The following is a 27348-nucleotide window of genomic DNA, read 5'->3' as shown; positions in this document are numbered from 1 at the left end:
AAATTGCCCATAGTGTTAGATGCAATAGTCAGAGGGAAATGGGTCTGGGTGGGTTAGTCTTCAGAGGGTCGGTGTGGACCTGTTGGGCCGAAGGGCCTGTTTCCACACTGGAGGGAATCTCTGTTGAATGAGTTGGCTCTGATTTTTAACCTCATGTCACCCTAGTCAATATCTCCCTTCATCACAGTGGACAAAGTTTCTCTCTATTCCGCTCCCCCTCCCCCCCCGCAACTCTCATTGCTTCCAAAGAACTAAAATCCATAATCACCTCCTTCCTTATTCCCCCCCCACTCCTTTGTGTTCCAGAGCAAATCAACCCTGGGCATGGAACCCCCCCCCCACCACCTTCATGAAGCTTGGCCCACCCAATCCCTCCTGCAATACTGCTCTGAAAGCCAAACTTGTTCCTGGAAATCATTCCCATTGCCTAAGGGGCTGGCGAAGGAACTGCCCCTCTTTTGTTTCCGTGATTCCATGAGGAGTCTTGTAATTTTTCTTGTCCCTTTCATTCTGTCATGGGATGTAGGTTTCACTGGCAAGGCCAGAAACTGTCCCTAATTGCCCTTGAACTGAGCGGCTCACTTAGCCATTACTGAGGTCAGCAAGGGGTCAACCACATATTGCTGTGGATTTGGAGTCACATGTAGGCCAGACCGGGTGAGGATGTCAGATTCCCTTCCCTGAAGGGCATTAGTGAACCAGATGGATTTTGACAAAAATGATTGACTTCAATGAGACTAGCTCCCGATTCCAGATTTATAAATTTATAAAGAATTATTGCTTTTAGTGAGATTATCACTGCACCACCATCTCCCTATTTCAGGAGAACAGGAACAGGATTAGGCCATTCAGCCCCTTGAGCCTGTTCCACTACTCATTGAGATCATGGCTGATCTTGTCCCAGCTCCAGATGCATGGCTTTGGCTCACAATCTTTTAATAGCTTTGAACAAAAATGTACCTGTTTTGATATAAAATGAACAACTGATGCTGCAGGAGCATGAGGAAATCATGTGACTCTGGGTGTACGGTGCTGGGGGTGGGAGGGGGGTGGTGTAAACTGTATATCGTGATGCACAGGATGTAGCAGTTGGGAAGCACCTACTGAATGGACCAGGTATTTATTTCCTGTCCTGCTAGAGACTGAGTTGGCCCCAGTTTGATTCTAGACCTTGCCTGATGTCTTTTGGGGCAATGGTATAGATGCTAAACTTCTCTGCAATGTTGCAGGCTAAGTGTGCCAAAAGGTTTGAGCGCTAGAGGTCAGAAGAGGAAAGAACTATGGGAACTGAGGAGAAATGAAGTCCCAGAGGTGGTCCTCTCGATGGGAATAGCACTCGGATTGTTAATACATTAACAGGAGGGTCCTGCACACTGCAGGTGGAATGGTGTGAGAGACAAGTGGAGGGTTAATTCCACAGTCCAATGGGGAAGCTGCACTGGAACAGATCATGGGTTAGAGGTCAAGTGCCAGAGGGCGAGAGGTCACGGGCAGTGGTGTGACCGCTGATAAAAATGGACGGGTTTGTGCGTTCTGCAAGGCATCTGAGAATGTAAGTGGAGTGGTGGCAAACTCTTTCAGGGACACATCTGTTGAAACTTTCCAAAGTAGGATGTTCATTATATTCAGCACAATTCCATAGAATTGGCTACTACCATCTGATGCCTCCGATATGGATGAAGGATACATTAAGAGGATAATTGATCCTGGAAGGCAACCAGCCTGCCCAGTTTTTTTTTCTCTCCCTGTCCTTTGATCCCTCGCCACTGCAGAAAAATGTCATGAGCTTACCGGTAATTTGCAATCCTATGCTCCCATGGGAGTGGTGCTTTTGCTGGGAAGATCGGTACTTGATCTCCAGCCAATGCTTAAGCTCAGGCCAAGAGGCGCAGTGAACCCTCCGACCTTGTTGGCTGCCCAAGAGCGTTTTCCTTTCACCTTCAGTTATAAGTATTCGCCAACATGCTCATCAGTGCAGTGTTACCTTTCTCGGATAATGTGATTAGTTTAGATTCACTACAATGTGGAAACAGGCCCTTCGGCCCAACCAGTCCACACTGCCCCTCTGAAGAGAAACCCACCCAAACCCATTCCCCTACATTGACCCCTGACTAACGCACTTAACACTATGGACAATTTAGCATGGCCAATTTACCTGACCTGCACATCTTTTGGATTGTGGGAGGACGCCGGAGCACCTGGAGGAAACCCACGCAGACACGGGAAGAATGTGCAAACACCACACAGACAGGCGGGAATCAAACCCAGGACCCTGGTGCTATAAGTCAGCAATGCTAACCACTGAGCCACCGTGGAAGGACAAGGTGGGACGGCACTCTGTGTTAAAAGTTTCACACAGGGGCATTCTGTGACCCACCCTGTGGGAGTCCTGCATGTCCCACTGACCAGTCCTTTCTCAGTGAAGTGAATGCTGGCTACCCATGTCAGTAAGGACCTTTCCTTTCTCTAACGGCCCTCACGCAGAGTTATGGGCAGCAGGAGTGAGGGGTCTTCAGCGCTGTGCTTCAACATTGGGCAAGTGGAGAGGATACACTCAGCAGCCCAGGGTTAGCACTGCTTAAACGTAAGGGGTTACCCTTTCGAAAACAGAGTAGGGAGGGGGAGAAAAGTGTTCTCACACAAGGGTTTGGCTTTCAGTCTCCCTTCCTGACACGGCGGTGGACGCAGAGTTCTTGAATAGGATTGGGGGCAGAGTGAGATAGATTCCTGATCAGTGAGGCAGGGTGAAAGGTTCTCTGGGGTTGTGGGGAGGCGGGAATGTGGAGTTATCAAACAGCCGTGATCTTATTGAATGGGAGAGCAGGTATGAGGGGCCGAGTGATGTACATTTGTTCTGGGGGAGAATTAATCACTTCTGGCTTGACTTTGAAATGCTTTTTTCATGATGCTTTGATCCTCTTGGCTTTAGGTACAGGAGAGGAGGAGGTCACAGATGCAGTGGTTCTCCTTCAGCCCTACCTCATTCGCTATCCCAAGGTAGGATAGGCTGATACCTTCCTTTTGTTTATAATCAATAGATCTCGTTTGATGTAGGTTAGGGTCTGGCCTGACCCATTCAGGCCATACACGACTCCCAGTGAAAGCCCAAGGGTAGGAGCTTGTGTTTGGATTGATTGGAGCGCTGGTGGGTCTGGTGATTCAGAGCTCCAGGTTAACGTTCCAGGGACACGGTTTCAAATCCCACCTTTGCTGTTAGTGAAATTTGAATCCCACCAAAATCTGGGATTTAAGACCATAAGACCATAAGACATAGGAGTGGAAGTAAGGCCATTCGGCCCATCGAGTCCACTCCGCCATTCAATCATGGCTGATGCGCATTTCAGCTCCACTTACCAGCGTTCTCCCCGTAGCCCTTAATTCCTCTAGACAACAAGAATCTATCAATCTCGGCCTTGAAGACATTTAGCGTCCCGGCTTCCACTGCACTCTGCGGCAATGAATTCCACAGGCCCACCACTCTCTGGCTGAAGAAATGTCTCCGCATTTCTGTTCTGAAATGACCCCCTCTAATTCTAAGGCTGTGTCCACGGGTCCTAGTCTCCTCACCTAACAGAAACAATTTCCTAGCATCCACCTTTTCCAAGCCATGTATTATTTTGTACGTCTCTATTAAGTCTCCCCTTAATCTTCTAAACTCCAACGAATACAATCCCAGTATCCTCAGCCGTTCCTCATATGCTAGACCTGTCATTCCAGGAATCATCCGTGTGAATCTCCGCTGGACACGTTCCAGTGCCAGTATGTCCTTCCTGAGGTGTGGGGACCAAAACTGGACACAGTACTCCAAATGGGGCCTAACCAGAGCTTTATAAAGTCTCAGTAGCACAATGGTGTTTTTAATATTCCAACCCTCTTGAGATAAGAGACAACATTGCATTCGCTTTCTTAATCACAGACTCAACCTGCATGTTTACCTTCAGAGAATCCTCGACTAGCACTCCCAGATCCCTTTGTGCTTTGGCTTTATTAATTTTCTCACCATTTAGAAAGTCGTCCATGCTTTTATTCTCATGTCATTACAGTGATAGAGTCATAGAGATGTACAGCATGGAAACAGACCATTTGGTCTAAGTTATCCATGTCGACCAGATATCCTAAATTCATCTAGTCCCATTTGCCAGCACTTGGCCCGTTAACCTCTAAACCCTTCCTATTCATAACCCCATCCAGATGCCTTTTAAATGTTGTAACTGTACCAGCCTCCACCACTTCCTCTTGCAGCTCATTCCATACACGTACCACCCTCTGCGTGAAAAATATACCCCTCAGGTCTTTTTTAAATCTTTCCCCTCTCAACTTAAACCTATACCCTGTAGTTCCGGAGTCCCCTATCCTGGAGGTTACTAGTTCCTGAAGGGACTCACAGGGAAGTTAACTGCGATGATGTTTCTAGCTGTGGGCCTAATCCTTTGAAAAACTTCTCCTCTCAACTCTCTCTCTTTCCCCCTGGCTGTAATGACATAAACATCAAAACAGAAAACTAGGAAACTGCGATTTGCCAATGAGGTCATCCTGTTGCTTATTTTCTTGCAGGGAGCAATATTCTTATTCTTTTCGGGAAGAATTGAAGAAATCAAAGGGAACCTTGATGAGGTAAGAACCCCGCATGTGAGATTTGCTGTCTTGGTTACTGCCCGTGATCAGCGGTGGCTAGTACTTTTGCCCCGAAACTGGAGATTGTGTGTTCAAGCTCAAGTGTTTTTCCAGCTACCTGAACATCACAGTTCAGACCTGCAGCCAGTGCAACTCTGAGGGAATGCTGCACTGTTTCCTAATCCGTGCCTTTTTCAGATGTTAAACCAAACCACTATCTTCTTGGTTGTCCTTAGTGGTTTCAAAAATTGCAAAATATTGTTTTGAACAAGATTTTGGGGAGGATCTCAGCTTTAGTTAATCCTCAATCAACATCACAAAAATAACTTAGAGGGTTGTTAGCGCATCATTTGTGCGAGGTTTGCGGTGCACAGGTTGCCTTCACTAACTATGAGAAAGTGAGGACTGCAGCTGCTGGAGAGTCGGAATTGATAAAGCATAGTGCCGGAAAAGGCACAGCAGGACAGGCAGCATCCGAGAAGCGAGAAAGTCGACGTTTCAGGGAGGAGCCTTCTTCAGGACTGGGGAGGGGGCTGAGAAAGAAGTAGGGGGAATAGGCCAAGGGGAAAGGTAGGTGGGATGGCGATAGGTGGGTGAAGGTAGGAAGTGATGGTGGTAAATTGATGGGAAGGAAGATGGATGGGTAGGTCAGGTCAAAGAGGGTGGATCTGAGTCAGAGGGTTGGACCTGGGATGCCTAATGTGGTGTCAGATTCTGTTGATAATTCCTGGCGAAGTACTTTGAGAAATGGTACAACAGTAAAGGTACTATTTGAATGCAAGTCGTCATCGTTTACCATCCACCCTTCTCTAATACCCTCGGTTTCCCCAAAAGCTGGACATTTTATTTCTGTATTTTCTAAGATCTTATAACTGAAGAATCTGTACCTGGGTATCTTTGTACCTAAGTTGGTTCTGTAAGTGGTGATGCATAAACTTTTTATTGCACTCATTGAGTGTATGTGACAATAAAGTTCATTAATTAATTAATTCATTCATTCAAGCCCACAGGACAGCTGGGTCGAGGATGGTCAGACACTGGCTTATAAGCCATAGGAAGTTGTTGTCAATGGAGGGTGTGACCCTGGTGTGTTGTAAATCCTATTGGAGAGAGAGTTCTAACAGGGATTGAGGGGTTCTGGGTACAACTACTGCTTCCAGGGGTGATCCATACTGCCAGTGTTCCCCATTCCCCTTGGACTTTCAGAGGAAGGTTAAACTTCATTTTTTTCTGCAGAAGAGACTTCTCCCTGGGGTAATAGGTTGTAGTTTGTTCCGTCTCAGTAACTAAGTACACGTTGCTTTAACTCTTAGCTCTAATAGCTATTACAAAGAAGAGGTAGTTAAGGCTGGTCTGTCTCAATGAGTAACTCTCTCCACTCTCCATCTCTCTGTCCCAAACACCAACTAACTGTGCAACCAAACTGTCCCAGATCTAGTGACTGTGTTATATAACACGGTGGGTGGAGCATCGTTTTACTCAGATTAACCCTTGCACGTCAATGGGCTGGCTGCAGTCAGGACCACAAACAGCATCCCAGACGGATTGTGCCAGAGAGTAGGAGATTTCACTGGGACGACTGGGGGAGGGTGGGTTTGCGATTTGGGGTTGATACAGAAAATAGCAACGGTCCTTTGAGCCTGCTCTGCCATTCAGTAGGATCATGGCTGATCATCCAACTCAGTCCCCTGCTCCCATTCTCTTCCCCCAAACCCTTTGATGCCTTTAGCCCTCAGAACTGTACCTAACTTCCTTTTTGAAACATTCAATGTTTTGACCTCAACTGTGGCAGAGAATTCCACAGGCTCACCACTCCCTAGGTGAATAAACTTATCCTCAGCTCAGTTCTAAATGGCCTACCCCTGATTCTGGATCAATGGTTTGTTGCACTGGTGAGATTTTTAACTGGTCAGGGTCTCATGGTTCAGGGTCAGCCCCTCTGCCCCATTCCTCTCGCTGCCAACTCTCAGATCTGTGGATTCTGGGACAGCGGAATGTAAAAGCGTACTGTGCAGGAACACTGTTGTCCCCACTCACTCCTGTTCAAGTCTTTTAAAAGTTACACCGTATTATCCTTCCAAATAAAATTGACCTTTTTTTTTAACCTTTTGACAAAGCTGCCAAGACCCGTTTTGCAGTGAGCGCACACTGTCTCTGGTACGTGTTGGTGGGTCAGATTTATTCTTGGCTCTACATAGAAATGTGTGTGTGTGTATGTGTGTGTGTGTGTGTGTGGAGGAAACTGTAAAGATAGAGGATGGACATCTGATGATGGTGGTGGGTGGATACAGCCATCACACCATAAGGTATAGGAGCAGAATAAGGTCCAATAGCTCATTGGGTCTCCTCCAACATTTGATCATGGCCTATGCATTTAGAACATAGAATGTCGAAGATTACAGTGCAGTACAGAACAGGCCCTCTATATTGCGCCAACCTGTGGGACCAATCTTAAGCCTATCTATCCTACGCTATTTCATTTTTCATCCATATGTTTATCCAATGACCATTTAAATGCCCTTAAAGTTGGTGAGTCTACTACTGTTGCAGGCAGGGCGTTCCACACCCCTACTACTCTGAGTAAAGAAAGCACCTCTGACATCTGTCCGATATCTATCACCCCTCATTTTAGAGGTCGCTGTTTCTCAACCCCATTCTGCTACCTTTTCCCTGTAACCCCTGATCTCTGTCGTATGCACATGAACAGCCTGCACCAACCAAACCCTTCGTGGCACTGTCAAATATTAGGGAATGCAAGTTGAAGCAAGACTTTGAAGGTGGGAGGATGATTTTGACTTCAGCACTGAAGGCAGAAAACCCTTGTCTAAACTATAATGTTTTTGCTGACTCATAGAATTCCTACAGTGCAGAAAGAGGCTGTTCAATCCATCAAGTCTGTACTGACCCTCCAACCCAAATCCAACCTCTACCCTTTCCCTGTATTTCCCATGGCTAATCCACCTAGCCTGCACATCCCTGGACACTATGGGCAATTTAGCATGGTCAATCCACTCTAACCTGCACATCTTTACACTGTTGGAGGAAAAGAGCACCTAGAGGAGATCCACAGAGACAGGGTGAACATGCAAACCCCACACAGACAGTGGAGTCCTTGGCACTGCGAATCAGCGGTGCTAACCACTGAACCACTACACCATCCTACTCATCACAAAACTAGTAACTACACTCTGTGTTAAAAGCATGAGGAAGTTTATTAAAGCAGAAGATGTACGGACAAACGTACGATTTAGGAGTAGGCTATTCAGCCCTTTGAACCTACTTCGTCAATCAATAAGATTGAGGCTGATCTGATTATTCCACGCTCCCCCCCCCTTCCTTTGGTAACTTATTCCATACACGCACCGCCCTCTGCGTGAAAAAGTTGCCCCTTAGGTCCTTTCTATATCTTTACCCTCTCACCCTGAACCTGTGCCTTCTCGTTTTGGACCCCCTACCCTGGGGTAAAGATAGAACATAGAACATAGAACATAGAAGAATACAGCGCAGTACAGGCCCTTCGGCCCTCGATGTTGCGCCGATCAAAGCCCACCTAACCTACACTAACCCACTATCCTCCATATACCTATCCAATGCCCGCTTAAATACCCATAATGAGGGAGAGTCCACTACTGCTACTGGCAGGGCATTCCATGAACTTACGACTCGCTGAGTGAAGAATCTACCCCTAACATCAGTCCTATATCTACCCCCCCTTAATTTAAAGCTATGCCACCTTGTAATAGCTGACTCCATACGTGGAAAAAGGTTCTCACTGTCAACCCTATCTAACCCCCTAATCATCTTGTACACCCCTATCAAGTCACCCCTAAACCTTCTTTTCTCCAATGAAAACAACCCCAAGTGCCTCAGCCTTTCCTCATAGGATCTTCCTACCATACCAGGCAACATCCTGGTAAACTTCCTCTGCACCCGTTCCAGTGCCTCCACATCCTTCCTATAGTATGGCGACCAAAACTGCACACAATATTCCAGATGCGGCCGCACCAGAGTCTTATACAACTGCAGCATGACCTCAGGACTCCGGAACTCAATTCCTCGACCAATAAAAGCCAGTACGCCATATGCCTTCTTCACTGCACTATTTACCTGGGTGGCAACTTTCAGAGTTGCCTGGGTGGCTGTTCACCCTATCCATGCCCCTCATGATTTTATCAACCTCTTTAATGTCAGCCCTCAGCCTCTGAAGCTCCAGGGAAAGTAGCCTCAGCCTATTCAGCCTCTCCCTATAGCTCAAACTCTCCAGTCCTCGCAACTTACACCTCTAGTCTTTGGAGGTGCTTGTTAATTAAATGACAAAGTGGGATTTGAAGGTACACTGTGGTAAATTGCTCTGTGTATTGGATGTTATATGCAGGCAATCAGAAGGTTCGAGGAAGGCTGTGCTGCACAACAAGCTTGGAAGCAGTTCCATCACATGTGCTACTGGGAGCTGATGTGGTGCTTCACCTACAAGCAGCTGTGGAAGGTGGCTTATTTCTACGCTGACCTCCTCAGCAAAGAGAATCGCTGGAGTAAGGTGAGGGTCGCACTTTAAGGTAAGGAGCAGGAGGTTTTGAGAGGATTCAGAGGAGTTTGGGTATCTGGAACCCACTGCGTAAAAAGAGGCAGGAGCCCTCAAGACACTAAAGTATTTGGATGAGCACTTAAAATGCCAATGCAATATGAGGCTATAGACTAGATTCCCCACAGTATGGAAACAGGCCCTTCGGCCCAACAAGTCCACATCGACCCTCCAAAGAGTAACCCACCCAGACCCATTCCCCTGACTAACACCTCTAACACCATGGGCAATTTAGCATGGCCAATCCACCCTAACCTGCACATCTTTGGATTGTGGGAGGAAACTGGAGCAAACTCACCCAGACACGGAGAATGTGCAAACTCCACACAGACAGTCGTCCGAGGCTGCAATCAAACCCGGACCCCCTGGTACTGTGAGGCAGCAGTGCTAACCACTGAGCCACCGTAGTTGGGGCTTAAGGTGCTGTGGTAGTGTCCCCATCTCTGAGCCAGGAGGCCTGGGTTCAAGTCCTACCTGCTCCAGAGATATGTCAGAACACCTCTGAACAGGTTGATTTGGGAAACATCTACACTGAAGAACTAAGGGCTTTCATGGTGCAGTGGTAGCATCCCTAACTCTGACCCAGGAGGTCCAAATTCAAGTCCCACTTGTTCCAGAGGAGTGGAATAAACACCTCTGAACAAGTTGATTAGCAAGTATCTACTAGGCTATGGGCTGTGTTCTGGAAAATGGGATTAGAGTAGATGGATGCTTAATAACCAGCAAGGGGCGGCACATGGTTAGCGCTGCTCCCTCACAGCGCCAGGGACCCGTGCTCGAATTCACACTCGGGCAAATGTCTGTGTGGAGTTTGCACATTCTCCCCGTGTCTGCGTGGGTTTGCTCTGGTTTCCTCCCACAGTCCAAAGACGTGCAGGTTAGATGAGTTGGTCGTGCTAAATTGCCCATAGTGTTCAGGGATGTGTAGGTTAGCTGCATTAGTTAGGGGTAAATGTAGACTAATAGGATAGGGGAATGGATTTGGTTGGGATACACTTTGGATGGTCGGTGTGGACTTATTGGGCCAAATGGCCTGTTCCCACACTGTAGGGATTCTATGAACCAGCAAAGACACAATGGGAGTCGGTAATTGTAGTCTGTAATGTCTCTGTGACCAATGGCGGGGAGATTACTTTCTATTAACTTCTTCCCTGGGTTTGTTGACCATGCTATTTTTCGATCGGTCATTTCAGAGGGCAGTTAAGAGTCAATATTGCTCTTGGTCTGGAGGCCAAGACCATGTACGGACAGCAGATTTCCCTCCATAAAGGCCATTGGTGAGCCAGATACAGTCAGTTTTGCTATAACATGCGTTTCTTCAACACAAACTGGCTGTAACATGATTGAAGAATTTAGACCATTATTTGTAGAATGCAAATTTTCCTTCCCTGTATTGGCTATAACGTGATTCTGGTCCCATTGATTTAAATGGTGCTGTTATTACACAATTTTCTTATAACGTGGGATTGTACAAGAGTGGAACTATCCTGTTATATCGGGACAGATGTAGGTTTTTATAACAATTGATGAGGGTTGAGGTGGTCACCATCACTAAGACCAGATTTCAATTCCAGATTTATTGACTGAATTTGAAATCCATCAGCTGCTTTGATGAGATTTGAACCCGTACCCCTAGAGGTTTAGCGGGATGACTAAAATAAGAGCATAATCCTGCAAATGCAGGTGAGCTGAAATAAAAAGAGAAAGTGCTGGACAATCCCAGCAGCTTTGGCAACATTTGTGGAGAAAGAAAAACAGAGTTAACTGAAGTTCTTAAGACGAGTCAAATCAGACTTGAAATGTTAACTCTGTTTCTCTTTACACAGATGCTGGGTTTCTCCAGAAGTTTCCATCTATACGTCTGGCTTAATAACAGTAACATTACCATGATGCTACCATCATTATCCAGGTGTATTAAGGACTGACCACAAGAAAGTACACTAAAAGAATGATAGAAAGGGGCATTCCCCTCTTTGTTAGGTTATAGTTTTAAAGAAGGTGTGACCTTTTTAAAACTATAATGGGGGGAGTTGATTGCGTTAGGAGTGATGAGGGTATTTCTGTTTGAGTGGGAGACCAGAAGCGGAGGCAATGAATTGCAGAGAGTCCCGAATAAATCCAGTCTGATAAGTTAGACCCTAACCATCTCTGAACCTGTGGAACCAGGGTGAAAGCAAGTCATCCTCAATCCCAAAGGATTGCCTGAAAGCAAGATAATAGAAGTGACTCCCTGTCATACATTGTTTTATAGTGCTATTGTGTAGCATCTTGGGATGACTTACGATGTTAAAGGTGATGGCCTAGTGGTGTTATTGTTGGACTGTTAATCCAGAGACCCAGGTAACGTTCTGGGGACCAGGGTTCGAATCTCACTTTGGCAGATGGTGAAACTTGAAGTTAATAAAAATCTGGAATTAAGAGTCCTAGGGATGAATCTGTTGTTGGGGAAAAGTCCATCTGGTTCACTAATGTCCTTTAGGGAAGGAAACTGCTATCCTTACTTGGTCTGACTTATGTGTGATTCACAGCAATGTGGTTGACTCTTAATTGCCCTTTGGGCAATTAGGGACAGGCAGTAAGTGCTGGCCTAGACAGTGACACCCTCATCCTGTGAATGAATAAAAAAACCTCAACTATTGTTATTGGAAATTCAATAGAAATGTGTTTTCCCAGTCAGTGGTGAGAAGGTGGACATAACTGTCATGGGGAGTGGTGAGGTGAGCTGCATTTTCGGGGGGATTTTCATGAGGGAGGAAGGAAGAATCTACCAATAGGGTGAGGTTGTAGGAGGAAGTTCATAAATCCTTCAGTGTCACTGAGGGTCAAAATCCAAACAGCACCGAGAGAGAACAAACAGCACATGGACTTCAGGAGGCAGCTCTCCACCACCTTCTCAGGGACAACAGATGGTGCGGATGGGTGGTAGGTGGTGTTAGGTGATAAATGCTGGTGAAGAATTGCTGTCAATCCTTTGTAATTCTGCGCAATGTGAACAGTACTCAGGTCAAGGAGTGGGGAAGAGAAAGAGGAAGCTGCGACACATGGTCAGCTGTAAGAAGGGAGTTCGCATGGGGCAAGGAAACTGGGATAACACTGTCTCCCCAGGGCTTTCCCTACAGTCTGTCCAGCCTGTGTCTAACCATCTTGTGGATGGAGTGCTAGAGACCCAGAGAGTGGCATGGCGAAGTGGGTAGGGAAACGTGTTATCTGGGAGCACGTTTCCAACTCGTATTCCAGGGTCGTATGTTGCCATCATATCACTACTCCCTTCCTGAAGGTAATTAGGGATGGGCATGAGCTGCTGGCATGGCCGGCGATGCCCACATCCCATGAAAGAATGAAGAAAAAAATGTTCTGGTCCAAGTCCTTGTGGAGATTGTGATGACCTTAAGCTCTTTGCTGTTTTGTCGTTGTGTTTAACTTGCTTGTCTGCATAGTTACACAGAAACATGACTCGGCAAATATCTCCCACTGAACGTCGGAGCTAAGGCTCAGCAATTGGACCTTAGCCGGTTTCAAAGAAATCTCTTGGGACATGGGATGAGAAACTGGTGGCAGAGACCCCCCTCCTCCAACCACCCTTTGTAGAAATAAGAAATTGAAAGCAGGAGTAGGCAGCAGAGTGGCCACAGTCTGATCAGCCATGAGCTAGAATTGCAGGGCAGACTTGAGGGGCCGAATGGCCTATTCAGCCCCGACTTGCTATTCTCTTATGTGTGCTTGTGGCTGTTATGGGGCGGCACGGTGGCTTAAGCACTGCTGCCTCACAGCACCAGGGACCCGGGTTCAATTCCCGCCTTGGGTGACTGTCTGTGTGGAGTTTGCACATTCTCCCCCGTGTCTGTGTGGGTTTCCTCCCACAGTCCAAAGATGTGCAGGCCAGGTGAATTGGCCACGCTAAATTGCCCATAGTGTTAGGGGCATTAGTCGGGGGGATTGGGTCTGGCTGGGTTACTCTTCGGAGGGTCGGTGTGAACTTGTTGGGCCGAAGGGCCTGTTTCCATACTGTAAGAAATAGGAGCGGGTGTAGGCCATTTGGCTCATCAGTGCTGATCTGCTGTTTAGTAAGATCATGGCTGATCAGGGTCGAGACTGTGGTGCTGGAAAAGCACATCAGGTCGAGGAGTAGGAGAATCAATGTTTCGGGCATTAATCATTCTTGATGAAGGGCTTATGCCTGAACCGTCGATTCTCCTGCTGCTCGGATGCTGCCTGACCTGCTGCCTCCAGCAGCTGCAGTCCTCACTTTCTCCTCATGGCTGACCAGGTGATCAACTCTGCTTCCTTGATGTAAAGTAATAACCAGATCCGACTGTACCTCCACCATCCTTTCCTGTTATTGCCTTCGCAGATTAAACACAATCATCTTGAAGCCTATTTTTTTTTTAACCCTGTTTACTCCAGTACTGTTTATGCAGGGGGTCAGTTGGCTGGACGGCTAGTTTGTGATGCAGAGAGACACCAACAGTGCGGGTTCAATTCCTGCACTGGCTGACGTTACTGTGAAGGACTGTCCCTCTCAACCTGTCCCCTTGCCTGAGGTGTGGTGACCCACAGGTTGAGTTGCTGCTGGTCTTCTCTCTCTCTCTCTCTCTCTCTCGCTGTCTCTAATGAGAGCACTGTAGTCATAGAGTCATGGAGATGTACAGCACACAAACTGACCCTTCGGTCCAATTCGTCCATGCCGACCTGATATCCCTGTAGTGACTGTGTCTTTTCATTTTTACGTATTCAAAATTTCACTTTGAATCCAAGAACCTTCCAGAAATATCTACAAATTTCATTTGAGTGTCCAGTTGTGCTGTGAGTGAAAGGGAGAAAAATAAACACGAGGTATTCGCCTCGCTATTTATTGAGCAGCTTTCCTCCAAGTTCCAGAATGGCCCACAATGAATTGCATATGATTAGCTCAGTGGATTTGTTCCCTTCTCCTCCAGGCTATGTACGTCTACATGAAAGCAGCTTACCTGAGTATGCTACCTGCACACGAAGCAAAGCCCTTCGGGGACGATGAGGTCGAACTCTTCAGGTGAGTCAAATTCCCAGAGGATATTTCCTTCCGTCCCTTGGGTAGAGTGAGTGGTTTTCACCTGGAGCGTTTCCACGTCCCTGTGCACCAGCAACCTGCTGCCTGTGTGCTAGCCAATTGTAAAGTGTGGATACCATTTGGAGAGTTGGGCCAAGGGCGATTTGTTCCCTGATGGGCTGAATGGCCTCCTGCACGGTGAAAGGACTGTGGCAACTGGTTCTTATTCACCTTCACTTCCACCTCCACCTTCAGATTGAGTCAACACCAGGCGTGGACTAAATGGATGTGACGTTAGTGTAATATCTGACAGACTGGCAATACCTGTACTCTGGCGTCATTGTACACTATCTTGCTTTGCTTAAATACATTAGATACATTTGATTTCTTCTTAGTCCATTTAGAAGCTCACTCAGGATTGTTCAGCAGGTACTGCCCGATCACAGTATTACTGTATATTCCAATAGTGGACTTCTGGGCTTTACAAGAATTGGCTGGTTGGGTACAGTCCAAGCACTGCCAACAATCCTGAGTGATCTTCCTAACCGGCCTACTCTTGCAAAACCAAAGCCCACTATTGGATACAATTCTGTGATTGGGCAGTACCTGCTCAACAATCCTGACTGTGCTAATCGTGTCATTAACAACCAATTTGAGATCATCAGTTCAGCCTGTAATGTGACTTCTCTATGCTTGCTGGGTGCCTCATCTACAAGGTCACATTCTCTCCATACAAAAGGAATATGTTCAAAAGTTGCATTTCTTTTCAAATGATCTATCTACAAACATAGGGAAACTGTATAGCTCCTCATTCCTTTCTCCATGGCAACACCTCAGCCAATCAGCGCTGATTTGAATATGAGTTTACAGACTTCTGTAACAAAGTGTTGTGATGTTAGAAATTTGGAATTCGTGCATTTTGTCCTGATGGATACAAGTCAAAAAAGTGCAGCAGCATGTCTCTCTGCTCAGTAAGATTAATCTTCCTTAAGTACCTGATGTAAATCTGTTTTTAACGTTGCCTCTTTTAGCGTGATTTCACTTTACCGTTGTTAACCTGAAGGGATTGAACATCTCCTCAGATGTTGTCAGTTTCACATGAATATTGTTAATGGTGCTGAAGGACCTGACCTGATGGGCACTGGGTAGGAGTGACCATCGCGTGTCTGACTAGTGGACCTTCTCTCTGCCACATCTGTGCCTGAGGTCCTCACAATGATGTCCACTGCCCACCCACAACATACCAGGGCCCAGACTAACTGCCCCTCCCCCACCCTACACCACGCTGTCACCGCCTCTCCCCCACCCCACAGTCACCGCCCCTCCCTCACCCTACACCTTGCAGTCACTGCCCCTCCCCCACCCTACACCCCACAGTCACCGCCCCTCCCTCACCCTACACCTCGCAGTCACCGCCCCTCCCTCACCCTACACCCCGCTGTCACTGCCTCTCCCCCACCCCACACCCCACAGTCACCGCCCCTCCCTCACCCTACACCTCGCAGTCACCGCCCCTCCCTCACCCTACACCACGCTGTCACCGCCTCTCCCCCACCCCACAGTCACCGCCCCTCCCTCACCCTACACCTTGCAGTCACTGCCCCTCCCCCACCCTACACCCCACAGTCACCGCCCCTCCCTCACCCTACACCTCGCAGTCACCACCCCTCCCCCACCCCATACCCTGCAGTCACCGCCCCTCCCTCACCCTACACCCCGCTGTCACTGCCTCTCCCCCACCCCACACCCCACAGTCACCGCCCCTCCCTCACCCTACACCCCGCTGTCACTGCCTCTCCCCCACCCCACACCCCACAGTCACCACCCCTCCCCCACCCTACACCCCGCAGTCACCACCCCTCCCCCACCCTACACCCTGCAGTCACCACCCCTCCCCCACCCTACACCCCGCTGTCACTGCCTCTCCCCCACCCCACACCCCACAGTCACCACCCCTCCCCCACCCTACACCCTGCTGTCACTGCCTCTCCCCCACCCCACACCCCACAGTCACCACCCCTCCCCCACCCTACACCCCGCTGTCACTGCCTCTCCCCCACCCCACACCCCACAGTCACCGCCCCTCCCTCACCCTACACCTTGCAGTCACTGCCCCTCCCCCACCCTACACCCCGCTGTCACTGCCTCTCCCCCACCCCACACCCCACAGTCACCACCCCTCCCCCACCCTACACCCCGCTGTCACTGCCTCTCCCCCACCCCACAGTCACCACCCCTCACCCACCCTACACCCCGCTGTCACTGCCTCTCCCCCACCCCACACCCCACAGTCACCGCCCCTCCCTCACCCTACACCTTGCAGTCACTGCCCCTCCCCCACCCTACACCCCGCTGTCACTGCCTCTCCCCCACCCCACACCCCACAGTCACCACCCCTCCCCCACCCTACACCCCGCTGTCACTGCCTCTCCCCCACCCCACAGTCACCACCCCTCACCCACCCTACACCCCGCTGTCACTGCCTCTCCCCCACCCCACACCCCACAGTCACCACCCCTCCCCCACCCTACACCCTGCTGTCACTGCCTCTCCCCCACCCCACACCCCACAGTCACCACCCCTCCCCCACCCTACACCCCGCTGTCACTGCCTCTCCCCCACCCCACACCCCACAGTCACCACCCCTCCCCCACCCTACACCCCGCAGTCACCACCCCTCCCCCACCCTACACCCCACAGTCACCGCCCCTCCCCCACCCTACACCCCGCAGTCACCACCCCTCCCCCACCCCATACCCCGCAGTCACTGCCCCTCCCATCCTACACCCTGCAGTCACCACCCCTCCCCCACCCTACACCCCGCAGTCACTGCCCCTCCCCCACCCTACACCCTGCAGTCACCGCCCCTCCCCCACCCTACACCCCGCAGTCACCACCCCTCCCCCACCCCATACCCCGCAGTCACTGCCCCTCCCCCACCCTACACCCTGCAGTCACCACCCCTCCCCCACCCTACACCACACCGTCACCGCCCCCGCATCCTAAACCCCGCAGTCACTGCCCCTCCCCCACCCTACACCCCGCAATCACCACCCCTCCCCCACCCCATACCCCGCAGTCACTGCCCCTCCCATCCTACACCCTGCAGTCACCACCCCTCCCCCACCCTACACCCCACAGTCACCGCCCCTCCCCCACCCTACACCCCGCAGTCACCACCCCTCCCCCACCCCATACCCCGCAGTCACTGCCCCTCCCCCACCCTACACCCTGCAGTCACCACCCCTCCCCCACCCTACACCACACCGTCACCGCCCCCGCATCCTAAACCCCGCAGTCACTGCCCCTCCCCCACCCTACACCCCGCAGTCACCACCCCTCCCCCACCCCATACCCCGCAGTCACTGCCCCTCCCATCCTACACCCTGCAGTCACCACCCCTCCCCCACCCTACACCACACCATCACCGCCCCCGCATCCTAAACCCCGCAGTCACTGCCCCTCTCCCACCCCACTGTCACCGCCCCTCTCCCACCCTACACCCTGCTGTACACTGCCCCTCCCCCACCCCACTGTCACCGCCCCTCCCCCACCCTACACCCCGCAGTCACCGCCCCTCCCCCACCCTACGCCCCACCATAACCGCCCCTCCCCCACCCTACGCCCCACCATAACCGCCCCTCCCCCACCCTACACCCCACAGTCACCGCCCCTCCCTTCACAAGGAGATGTGAAGTCTCCTGTCTCCCACTCTCAGTGGAGCTGTTCTGTAAGTGGTTGTCCCTTGTCTGACCTGGAAGCCACCTCTCCTCCCTCCTCTCGCACTCCCTCCTCCTTTCCCTCCATCTTCTCTCCCTCCCCTTCCTTTTCACCTTCTCTCATTCCTGGTCTCTCCCACTTCTGCCTCCCTCCCTCTACTTCCCCTCCTTTCTTCCCTCACCCTCTCCCCTCCCTCCCTTCCTTCTGCTCCCCTTCCATCCCTCTTTTCTCCCCCTCTCCCTACTCACCCCTTCCTCCATCTCCCTCCGTGTTCTTCTCTCCCTTCTTTTCGCCCTTCCTCCCACCCACTCCCCGTTCCACCTCGTCCTCTCCCTTTCCTTTCCCTCCGACTCCTTCCCTCCCCCCGATTCCAAACCCCCCCCTCCCCCAGCCGCGAGACTCCTCCCTGCGTTAATCACTTCTCACCTCACGAGTGCGACCCTGACCTCAAGTGAGGATGCAGCCTCGAACACAGTGGGTGCAGAGAGTTCAGCAACATGCAGTGTCTGTGTAGTTTTTAATTGGATTGGTCTCTGTGATGTTCATTTGTGTTTGCTTTAAACTGAGCGCTCTTTCTTTCTCTCTCTCTCTCTCTCTTTTTCTCTCTCTCTCTCTTTCTCTCTCTCTCTCTCTCTCCCACAGACAAGTCCCTCTGCTAAAGCAGAAGATAGCTGGGAAGTCTCCTCCCACAGAGAAGTTCGCTATTCGAAAAGCCAGAAGATATAAATCCAACAACACTGTGAGACTACCTGTACCAGCCCTGGTGAGTCTCATTCCAATTCCTACATGAGCCCGCACTGAGGGAAGCTTAAATGAGAAGGCTTGCTTATAGAGAGGCTTCCCTTTTAAAATTAGGGAGCTCAGTGACTGTTTAGATGGTAGGAGCAAAGGTAGACTGAGAGAGACTAAAATTGCTTGATGATCAAAAAAAACAACAAAAAGTACTGTGGAATCTGAGCCAAAAACAAATTGCTGGAGAAACTCAGCAGTGTCTTCCAGCGGAGAAAAGCAGAGCTAAAGTTTCAGGTCTCTTCCTCAGGACGTTTAACTCTGTCTCCAGGATTGTTCCAGAACCTTGCAGAGTTTTCTCCAGCAGTTTTTGTTCTCTGTTTGTGCTGGGATGTGATCGCGGTGGCTGGGACGCTGTGTGTAAGGTATGATCCTGTGGGTGTGTCGTTGTGTATGACAGCTCTGCAGAACAAGTCTCTCTCTCTCTCAGTTTAGTCATGAGTTTTCAGACATTGGTGTGGAGACCTTTGGTTACTCACCTGGGCAGGCCGCGTCTTCCTGGAGTCTGGGTTGGTGCAGAGTTACCTGTTTGGTTGCATTCCTTTCCAGCCATCCTGTTGTCCATTGGAGAACATCTCCTGCTGAGTCACCTTGCACCCTGCTGTGGAAGTCTGAATCAGTCATTGTAGGGAACATAAAGTAGAATCCCTGCTGTATGGAAAGAGGCCCATCGAGTTGGCACTGACCTTCTGAAGAGCATCTCCTCCACCTCATAGTCCCACATGGGGTTTTTATTCATGGCCAACCCACCCTAACCTGCACATCTTTAGAATGTTGGAGGAAACCAGAGAATACCCATGCAGACGTGGGGAGAATATGCAAATTCCACGCAGCTCGAGAGTGGAATTGAACCTGGCACTGTGAGGCAGCAGTGCTAACCACTGAGCCTCAGCAACTGAGTGGCTTGCTAGGCTATTGCAGAGGACAGCTCAGAGTTGACCAAGCAGCTCTGTAAGAACTGGTGTCAATTGAAGGACAGTGCATTCAATCTTCACCTCTCTGGGATGACAGTGCGGGGGCTGGGCAGGAGGTTGTGTGGAGTGGTGAAAGAGAAAATTTATGTATGTCAGCCTGGCTCTGTCAGTGACTTTCTAAGCTCTGTCCTAGAGCTGGATCACAATCCAGCCTGACCTTTCAGTCCCATCCTGAGGGTGTGCTGCACTGTCAGAGGAACTGTTGACAGTGAAACCTCTATCCCAAAGACTATCAGTGAGTATCTGCAGCAGTTCAAGAAGGCACCTTTTCAACAGGCAATTAGGGATGGGCAATAAATGCTGGGTCCAGTCAGTGACACCCACATCTAATGAAAGAACACAAACAAAATGTACTACAGGAGGGGTCAACATCTGTGTTCCTTACTCCTGAAAACCAACAGAGCTTGAAATAATGAATGTCACCATTTAAGAATGCTGCAGAACATGACCTTAGAAACCTACAAGCAAACCATCCGTGTTTAGTTGGAGGGCTGTTTCTGTGGTCCATTTACAATTGGCAGACCTCTGAGTGCGATGCGATAAGAACATAAGCAGGCTATTCAGCCCATCAGAGTCAAGATTAGAGTGGTGCTGGAAAAGCACTGCAGGTCAGGCAGCATCCGCGGAGCAGGAAAATCGACGTTTCGGGCAGGAACCCTTCATTGGATGCTGCCTGACCTGCTGTACTTTTCCAGCACCACTCGAATCTTGACTCTGATCTCCAGCATCTGCAGTCCTCACTTTCGTCTATTCAGCCCATCAAGCCACCCTGCAAACTAAATTATGGCTTTTCATCTCCTTAGATGCCATTACTCCGCAGAAACCTCTCGATCTCAGTCTTGAACCTGCTCAGTGACTGAGTCTCTACGATCCTCTAGAGAAGACAATTTCAAATGCATTGTCCTCAGATTGTCATCTGTCTCTAGCTTCACCAGCAGTGGTGTAACATCCCACTTACACCTGTAAGAACTTTGTAAATCTTGAATGGGTCCTCAACCCCTACCTGTCTGACATTTTGCTTATCCCTTTGCAGTCTGAGTGGTAATTTACATGTTTCTGCAGAATTGCATATGATTCCAGAAAGGGTGCATTTTACTGAGTTTTATCATTGCCCCATATCAATAGTTTTCATTTTAATAGATTTTTCTAGACTTGTACATCCCCTCAGCTTTGCCTGTAATCATTTCTCTCTTGATGCTGTTCTCCTGGTTGCAACTCCTACATAAATCTATACTGCTATTAAAAAGGATGATATATTTGCAGATGTACTTTTCCAAAGGACCAGTTTGCTTATGAATGAGGGTCTGTGGTATGCACTGAAATACCTTTGGTGTTTATTCTCGGAACTGATTTAAGGTTGCTCTTAATTATTAATGCCTTAACATTAATATTTTAACGTATCATAGGTAATCACAGGACACAGATTTAATCTGATTGTTAAAAGGAGCTAGGGGAAATAATGAGGATTTTTTAAATATAGTGAGTTATTGTGATCTGGAAGGTGCTGCCTGTAAGGGTGGTGGAAGCAGAGTCAATAGGAACTTTCAAAGGAAATTGGATAAATGATTGACAAGGAGCCAGTGGGAGGGGCCATGAGGAGACGATGGGGGGGTGGTTAGGCGGGGGTTTGGGGGGGGTTAAGGGTAGTGGATAGTGGAATTAATTGGATGGCTCTATTCAAGGAACCTACATGGATTTGCTGGGTTGATTGGCATCCTCTCTATATAACTCTCTGTACATACACTGAAGGTGTTCACTGAATTTATGTGACTTTTATCCTCATTTTAATAGGAAAACACTAAAGGTATGATTTTTACAATCCAGAGAGAAATAGATGAATTTAGTGGTCTAGGGAATTTAGAGAGATGTGATGGCCTAGTGGTATTATCACTAGATATTAATCCAGAGATTGAGGTTATCTTCTGGGGATCTGGGTTCAAATCCCACACTGAATGAATTAAAAAAAAATCGTTGCAGTTGGATGTTCATAGGGACTATCAACCCAAGAATAACAGGACTCTACAGCAGCCTGCAGAGTCCTGACTAGTGTCTGCGTAATTAGGGATGGTCAATAAATGTTGGCCTAGCCAGTGACACCCACCTCCTGTGAGTAAATAAAGAATAACTTTGGGGCAATCTATTGAAATCCTTCCTTGTATTGAAAATATACTAAGGGAATTTAGGGTGTGGTGTTGGTAAGTATTATTTATAGCTCATTAGGGATCATTATATATTTTATATGTTTCTGAGGAATGCAATGATAGCACTAATTTCCAAATGTGCAGCAGGTTTATTTACAGAGGTCACAAAACACCAATACAGCCACAAAATGTATGAACTTTGCCTGTTTACTGAGTCTACACCCAGGCATAACCAATCAAGGCATAGATTAGCTGTCAGACTCTCAGAATCAAACACAGATAATCAAACACTTCAGGGACAAGAGACCTCTGAGAAATTAAGCTGTGAGGGTCACTTTTCTCCACCTAATGCCCTTACTCTTCTCTCCTCTCCAACAGGAGATGATGTACATGTGGAACGGATTTACAGTCATCGGTAAACAGCGGGATCTTACGGAAGAGATGCTGAGAACGATCAGCGAGGCGGAGACTGTGCTAGAACAGGCAGCACGTACGTACTGACTGGCACCTCCTCACGAGGAAGGTCTTACATTTAGAATCCTGCTCCATCTCTCCTTAAGGTGTCCCAAGTTAAGTTGTATCAATTGAAATGCTGCATGGCTAATTACAGCAGCCAGTTGTTGCACAGCAAAATCCCACAGAGGGGAAGGTGCTGATTGAGTTTGGAACTGTGGCTGGGAATTCTGCAGACTGCTGTAGACTCCTGTTAATCTTGGGTTGATAGTCCATATCAACACCCAACTGCAACGTACTCATAAGACCATAAGAACTGGAGGCAGGAGTAGGCCTTTCAGCCCTTTGAGCCTAACCTGGCGTTCCTTCAGAATCTTTCTCCCAGAGTTGAAATGTCTAGTACTAGGCGGCCTGCATTTAATGTGAGAGGGGGAATGTTCAAAGGAGATGTGAGGGCTAAGTTTTTTTAGAGTGGCAGGAGTCTGGAATGCGCTGCCAGGGGTTGGTGGTGGAGGCAGATATGATAAGGGGGTTTAAGAGACTTTTAGATGAGCACATGAATATGCAAGGAATGGAGGGATGTGGACCCAGTGCATGGCAGAAGGGATTAGTTTAATTTGATGTCATGTTTGACACAACATTGTGGATGAAATGACCTGTTCCTGTGCAGTACAGTTCCATGTTCTGTATTCTGTCAGACTAACTTCCTGTTCTTCTCCTTAGCTAATGACTACCTGACGGATGACAGGTGTGTGGTGAAACTCTTGAAAGGCTTATGCTTGAGGCATTTGGGAAACGTCTTGGAAGCTGAGCAGTGTTTTGTCTACATATACCACAAGTGAGTACAGGGCTGTTGGGGGAGGGGAGGGGAGGGAGTCGGGTATGGATCTAACTGCTGTAGAGTTGAACCAAAAGGAATAACCGCTTCCCCCCCGTTGGTTCCCTGACAGTGAGAAGAACATTAAGTTTGACCACTACTTGATTCCAAATGCACTTCTGGAGCTCAGTCTGTTATATATACAACAGGCGAGGAAAGAGGAAGCTATTAAATGGCTGAGGCGAGCAAAGTGAGTACTGTGTTGGTGTCATTTTAAGGGTTATCCAGAAAAGCCCCAGGATTGATTTTGTGAGCACGTGGGGGAGAACAAAGCTGGATTGTGAAGGCCCTCTTGTGGTGCAGTGGTAGTGTCCCTACTCTTGGACCAGGAAATCTGGGTTCAAGTCACACCTGCTGCAGAGATGTGTAGTAACACCTGTGAATGGGTTGATTATGTAAATTTTTTTAAAAAAAGAGAGAACAGCATTGTGAAGGACCTGTTGTGGCACAGTGGTAGTGTGCCTGGAAGACCAAAATTCAAGCCACACCTGCTCTAGACGTGTGTAGTAACATCTTTGAACAGGTTGGTTAGAAAAATAGATTAATAAAAATAAAAGAGCTGCATCCTCCAGTGCTTTATCTGCTCATTCAACTCCACTTTGGTTTAGCTCCTTCCCCCCCCCGCCTCTCTCTCTCTCTCTCTCTCTCTCTCTCTACATCCCCCTCACTGTTGGTGGTTTGCATTCCCATAGAGGATGTTGCCTTTAAATGTTTGATTGGCTACGCAGGCAATTACTGGTGTTAGTTAAAAGAAAGTCACGGTGATTTTGGTGGTGGGAAAGTTACTGAGTTCTGTGTGATCGCAGTTCTGAGTAGAATGAAAGAGAGAAAAGAGAGCTGTATTTGGACAGGGCTATTGTGGCGCAGTGATAATATCCTTACCTTTTGACCAAGTTCTAATCCCATCTGCTGCAAAGGTGCGTAACGACATCACTGAACAGGTTAATTGGAAATTAATGCTCCCGGCAGCCAGTTTGTGTTAATTGTTGGTTGTTTAATTAGCTAATTGGGTAATGGGCTTATTTATGTATTTTTGAAAAAGAACTAGGATCTTCTGCCTCTTATGGTTACATCCGTGCCTGGGTGTCCTTGCAGAAGGGGACACAGAGCTTACTGATACCCTTGAATCTTTTCAGAATAGATAGGCACTACAAGGGCTGATGCGTAGTATGTGCCCCTCGAACACCATTTTGATTCCTTTCCTCCCCAGTCTTTCACTGATTTTTAATTTTTGCTTCACGTCTGTGTTCTTCCCTCTAAAAGGAGGGTGTTTGGCTTTTGAATAGGGAAATAATTCCAGGTGGGCAATGTGGAAACTGTGGTGTTTGTGCTCAACTGTAGATTTACAATAAAATCTTTTGTAAATCTCCCAAAAGCTTTAGGTACTTGGTTCAGCATATCGACATTGGTTTGTGAAATATCCAATGCTTCCTGCTCCACCGCACCCCTTAATTTTTAGTTTAAAATGCTCCCCTCCCCTTGGTCACCAAACCTGTTGGCACGCTATACATACGGACAATGGTGCTTTGGTGGAGACTGGATATTACTTGTCATAGAGTTTACGTTTTCAAACAACTCCCTTTTAGTGCTGGCTGGCTCCTCTTTATATCATCCGGAATTGCCCTCTGGGTAATTAGGGATCGCATCCTATGAATGAACATTAAAAAAAAATCAGATACTAACACTAGGCTCAGTTGCTTTTGTAATACAGAAAAATGGGTAAAAACAAGGACTGCAGATGCTGGAAACCAGAGTCTAGATTAGAGTGGTGCTGGAAAAGCACAGCAGGTCAGGCAGCATCCGAGGAGCAGGAAAATCGATGTTTCGGGCAAAAGCCCTTCATCAGGAATAGAGGCAGAGTGCCTGCAGGGTGGAGAGATAAATGAGAGGAGGGTGGGGGTGGGGAGAAATTAGCATAGAGTACAATAGATAAATGGGGGTGGGGATGGAGGTGATAGGTCAGGGAGGAAGGTGGGGGAAGATAGCAAAGAGTACAATGGGTGAATGGGGGTGGAATGAAGGTGATAGGTCAGAGAGGAGGGTGGAGTGGATAGGTGGAAAGGAAGATAGGCAGGTCGGACAAGTCATGGGGACGGTGCTGAGCTGGAAGTTTGGAACTGGGGTGAGGTGGGGGAAGGGGAAATGAGGAAACTGTTGAAGTCCACATTGATGCCCTGGGGTTGAAGTGTTCCGAGGTGGAGGATGAGGCGTTTTTCCTCCAGGCGTCGGGTGGTGAGGGAGGCCCAGGACCTGCATATCCTCAGCAGAGTGGGAGGGGGAGTTGAAATGTTGGGCCACGGGGCGGTTTGGTTGATTGGTGCGGGTGTCCCAGAGATGTTCCCTAAAGCACTCTGCGAGGTGGCGTCCAGTTTCCCCAATGTAGAGGAGACCGCATTGGGAGCAACAGATACAATAAATGATATTGGTGGATGTGCAGGTCAAACCTTGATGGATATAGAAGGTTCCTTTAGGGCCTTGGATGGAGGTGAGGGGGGGAAGGTGTGGGCATAGGTTTTGCATTCCTGCAGTGGCAGGGGAAGCTGCCAGGACGGGAGGGTGGGTTGTTGGGGGGCGTGGACCTGACCAGGTAGTCACGGAGGGAACGGTCTTTGTGGAATACGGAAAGGGATGGGGAGGGAAATATATCCCTGGTGGTGGGGTCTTTTTGGAAGTGGCAGAAATGTTGGCGGATGATTTGATTTATGCGAAGGTTGGCAGGGTGGAAGGTGAGCACCAGGGACGTTCTATCCTTGTTATGGTTGGAGGGGTGGGGTCTGAGGGCGGAGATGCGGGATGTGGACGAGATGCGTTGGAGGGCATCTTTAACCACATGGGAAGGGAAATTGCGGTCTCTCAAGAAGGAGGCCATCTGTTGTGTTCTGTGGTGGAACTGGTCCTTCTGGGAGCAGATGTAGCGGAGGCAGAGGAATTGGGAATACGGATGGCATTTTTGCAGGAGTTAGGGTGGGAAGAGGTGTAATCCGAGTAGCTGTGGGAGTCGGTGGGTTTGTAAAAAAATGTCGGTATCAAGTCGGTCATCATTAATGGAGATGGAGAGGTCCAGGAAGGGGAGGGAGGTATCAGAGATGGTCCAGGTAAATTTAAGGTCAGGGTGGAATGTGTTTGGCAAGGTAAGCTCCAGCAAACAGGAGAATGATGACGGGAATCAATACCCATCCGTGTTTCCTCTTTTGCCACTGGTGTATTACAGTGGAACTGGAACCCACAACCTTCTGAGTTCAGGATACCACAGCGGAGGCTGATACCAGGCTCTAGTCACAGTCTGGTTTGGAGGAGAAGCCTAGATTGTCTTCAGCATCTTTTGGGCGTTGACTGTAGCTGGACAGCATGAGGACTCATCTGCTAGCTGGGCATTTGTAGTTAAATAGGCTGTTCTGGTCATTTGTAAGAGACTGACTCCCTGGTAAAAGTGAGGAGAAACAAGCTGAAAGGAAAAGGATCAAACAGGTATTGTATTGGAGCTAGTCTTCCCCTAGATGGTGCTGTTTGCCTAATTATCAGAAGCCATTGATTTGTTTTTGAAATTCCTGATGAAATTGTGCTGGGTTTAGTGGCAATTAAAGTTGATTCGATAACAGGAAATCCAGACTGTGATGCATAAAAGTTCAGCAGAATGTTGGAAAATTGCAGTTTGGCCTCCCCTCTGTCTTCCATAAACCACCTTGCTAGGACTGATCATAGGCTTGGGATTGGGCAATTCAGCCCATTGAGCTGATCATCTGGGACGTGGCTGATCATCTATGCCTGCATTATTTCCATATTACTTGATGCAGTTAGTCTCTGGAAATGATTTGACTGCTGTCTTGAATAGATTATGCTTTCACAGGTGACTGGTGTAGGAACAGTTCCAAAGTTTCACCACCCTCTGTCCTAGCCAGGTCACCCCCATACTCTGAGATGATGCCACTGGCTCTGAGAATCTTCCACACTGGGGGGGGGAAAGAAATCTTTCTGAATCTACCCTGTCAAGTTGCCCAAGAGTATTTTTCAATAAAGTCATCTCTCATTCTTCCAAATTCTAATGATGACAGACACCAACTGACATAAGACCGTCCCTCCATACCTGGGATCAGCTGAGGGAACCTTCCAATGTACTGCCTCCAATGTCAGTCCAACTTTCATTAGCTAGGGAATGCTTTCCTCTGGCATTT

The 27348-nt window shown here is 48.6% G+C and overlaps 1 protein-coding gene across 1 annotated transcript in view; it reads left to right on the top strand.

Moving 5' to 3' along the window:
• LOC140468062 (tetratricopeptide repeat protein 39A) overlaps positions 1-27348 on the top strand; it is a 113580-nt gene that overhangs the window by 83693 nt on the left and 2539 nt on the right. Inside the window, exons 10-17 of the mRNA XM_072564248.1 lie at positions 2930-2997; positions 4555-4614; positions 8990-9151; positions 14134-14225; positions 18585-18705; positions 22225-22336; positions 23023-23137; positions 23250-23366. Coding sequence (XP_072420349.1) covers positions 2930-2997; positions 4555-4614; positions 8990-9151; positions 14134-14225; positions 18585-18705; positions 22225-22336; positions 23023-23137; positions 23250-23366 — 847 coding nt within the window. The remainder of the gene's footprint in view (positions 1-2929; positions 2998-4554; positions 4615-8989; positions 9152-14133; positions 14226-18584; positions 18706-22224; positions 22337-23022; positions 23138-23249; positions 23367-27348) is intronic.

The sequence above is a fragment of the Chiloscyllium punctatum genome, chromosome 46 (genome assembly GCF_047496795.1).
Source record: "Chiloscyllium punctatum isolate Juve2018m chromosome 46, sChiPun1.3, whole genome shotgun sequence".
In the NCBI taxonomy this organism is placed as follows: Eukaryota; Metazoa; Chordata; class Chondrichthyes; order Orectolobiformes; family Hemiscylliidae; genus Chiloscyllium; species Chiloscyllium punctatum.
The sequence above is the reverse complement of the archived record's forward strand: the minus strand, read 5'-3'. Positions and strand labels throughout refer to the sequence as shown.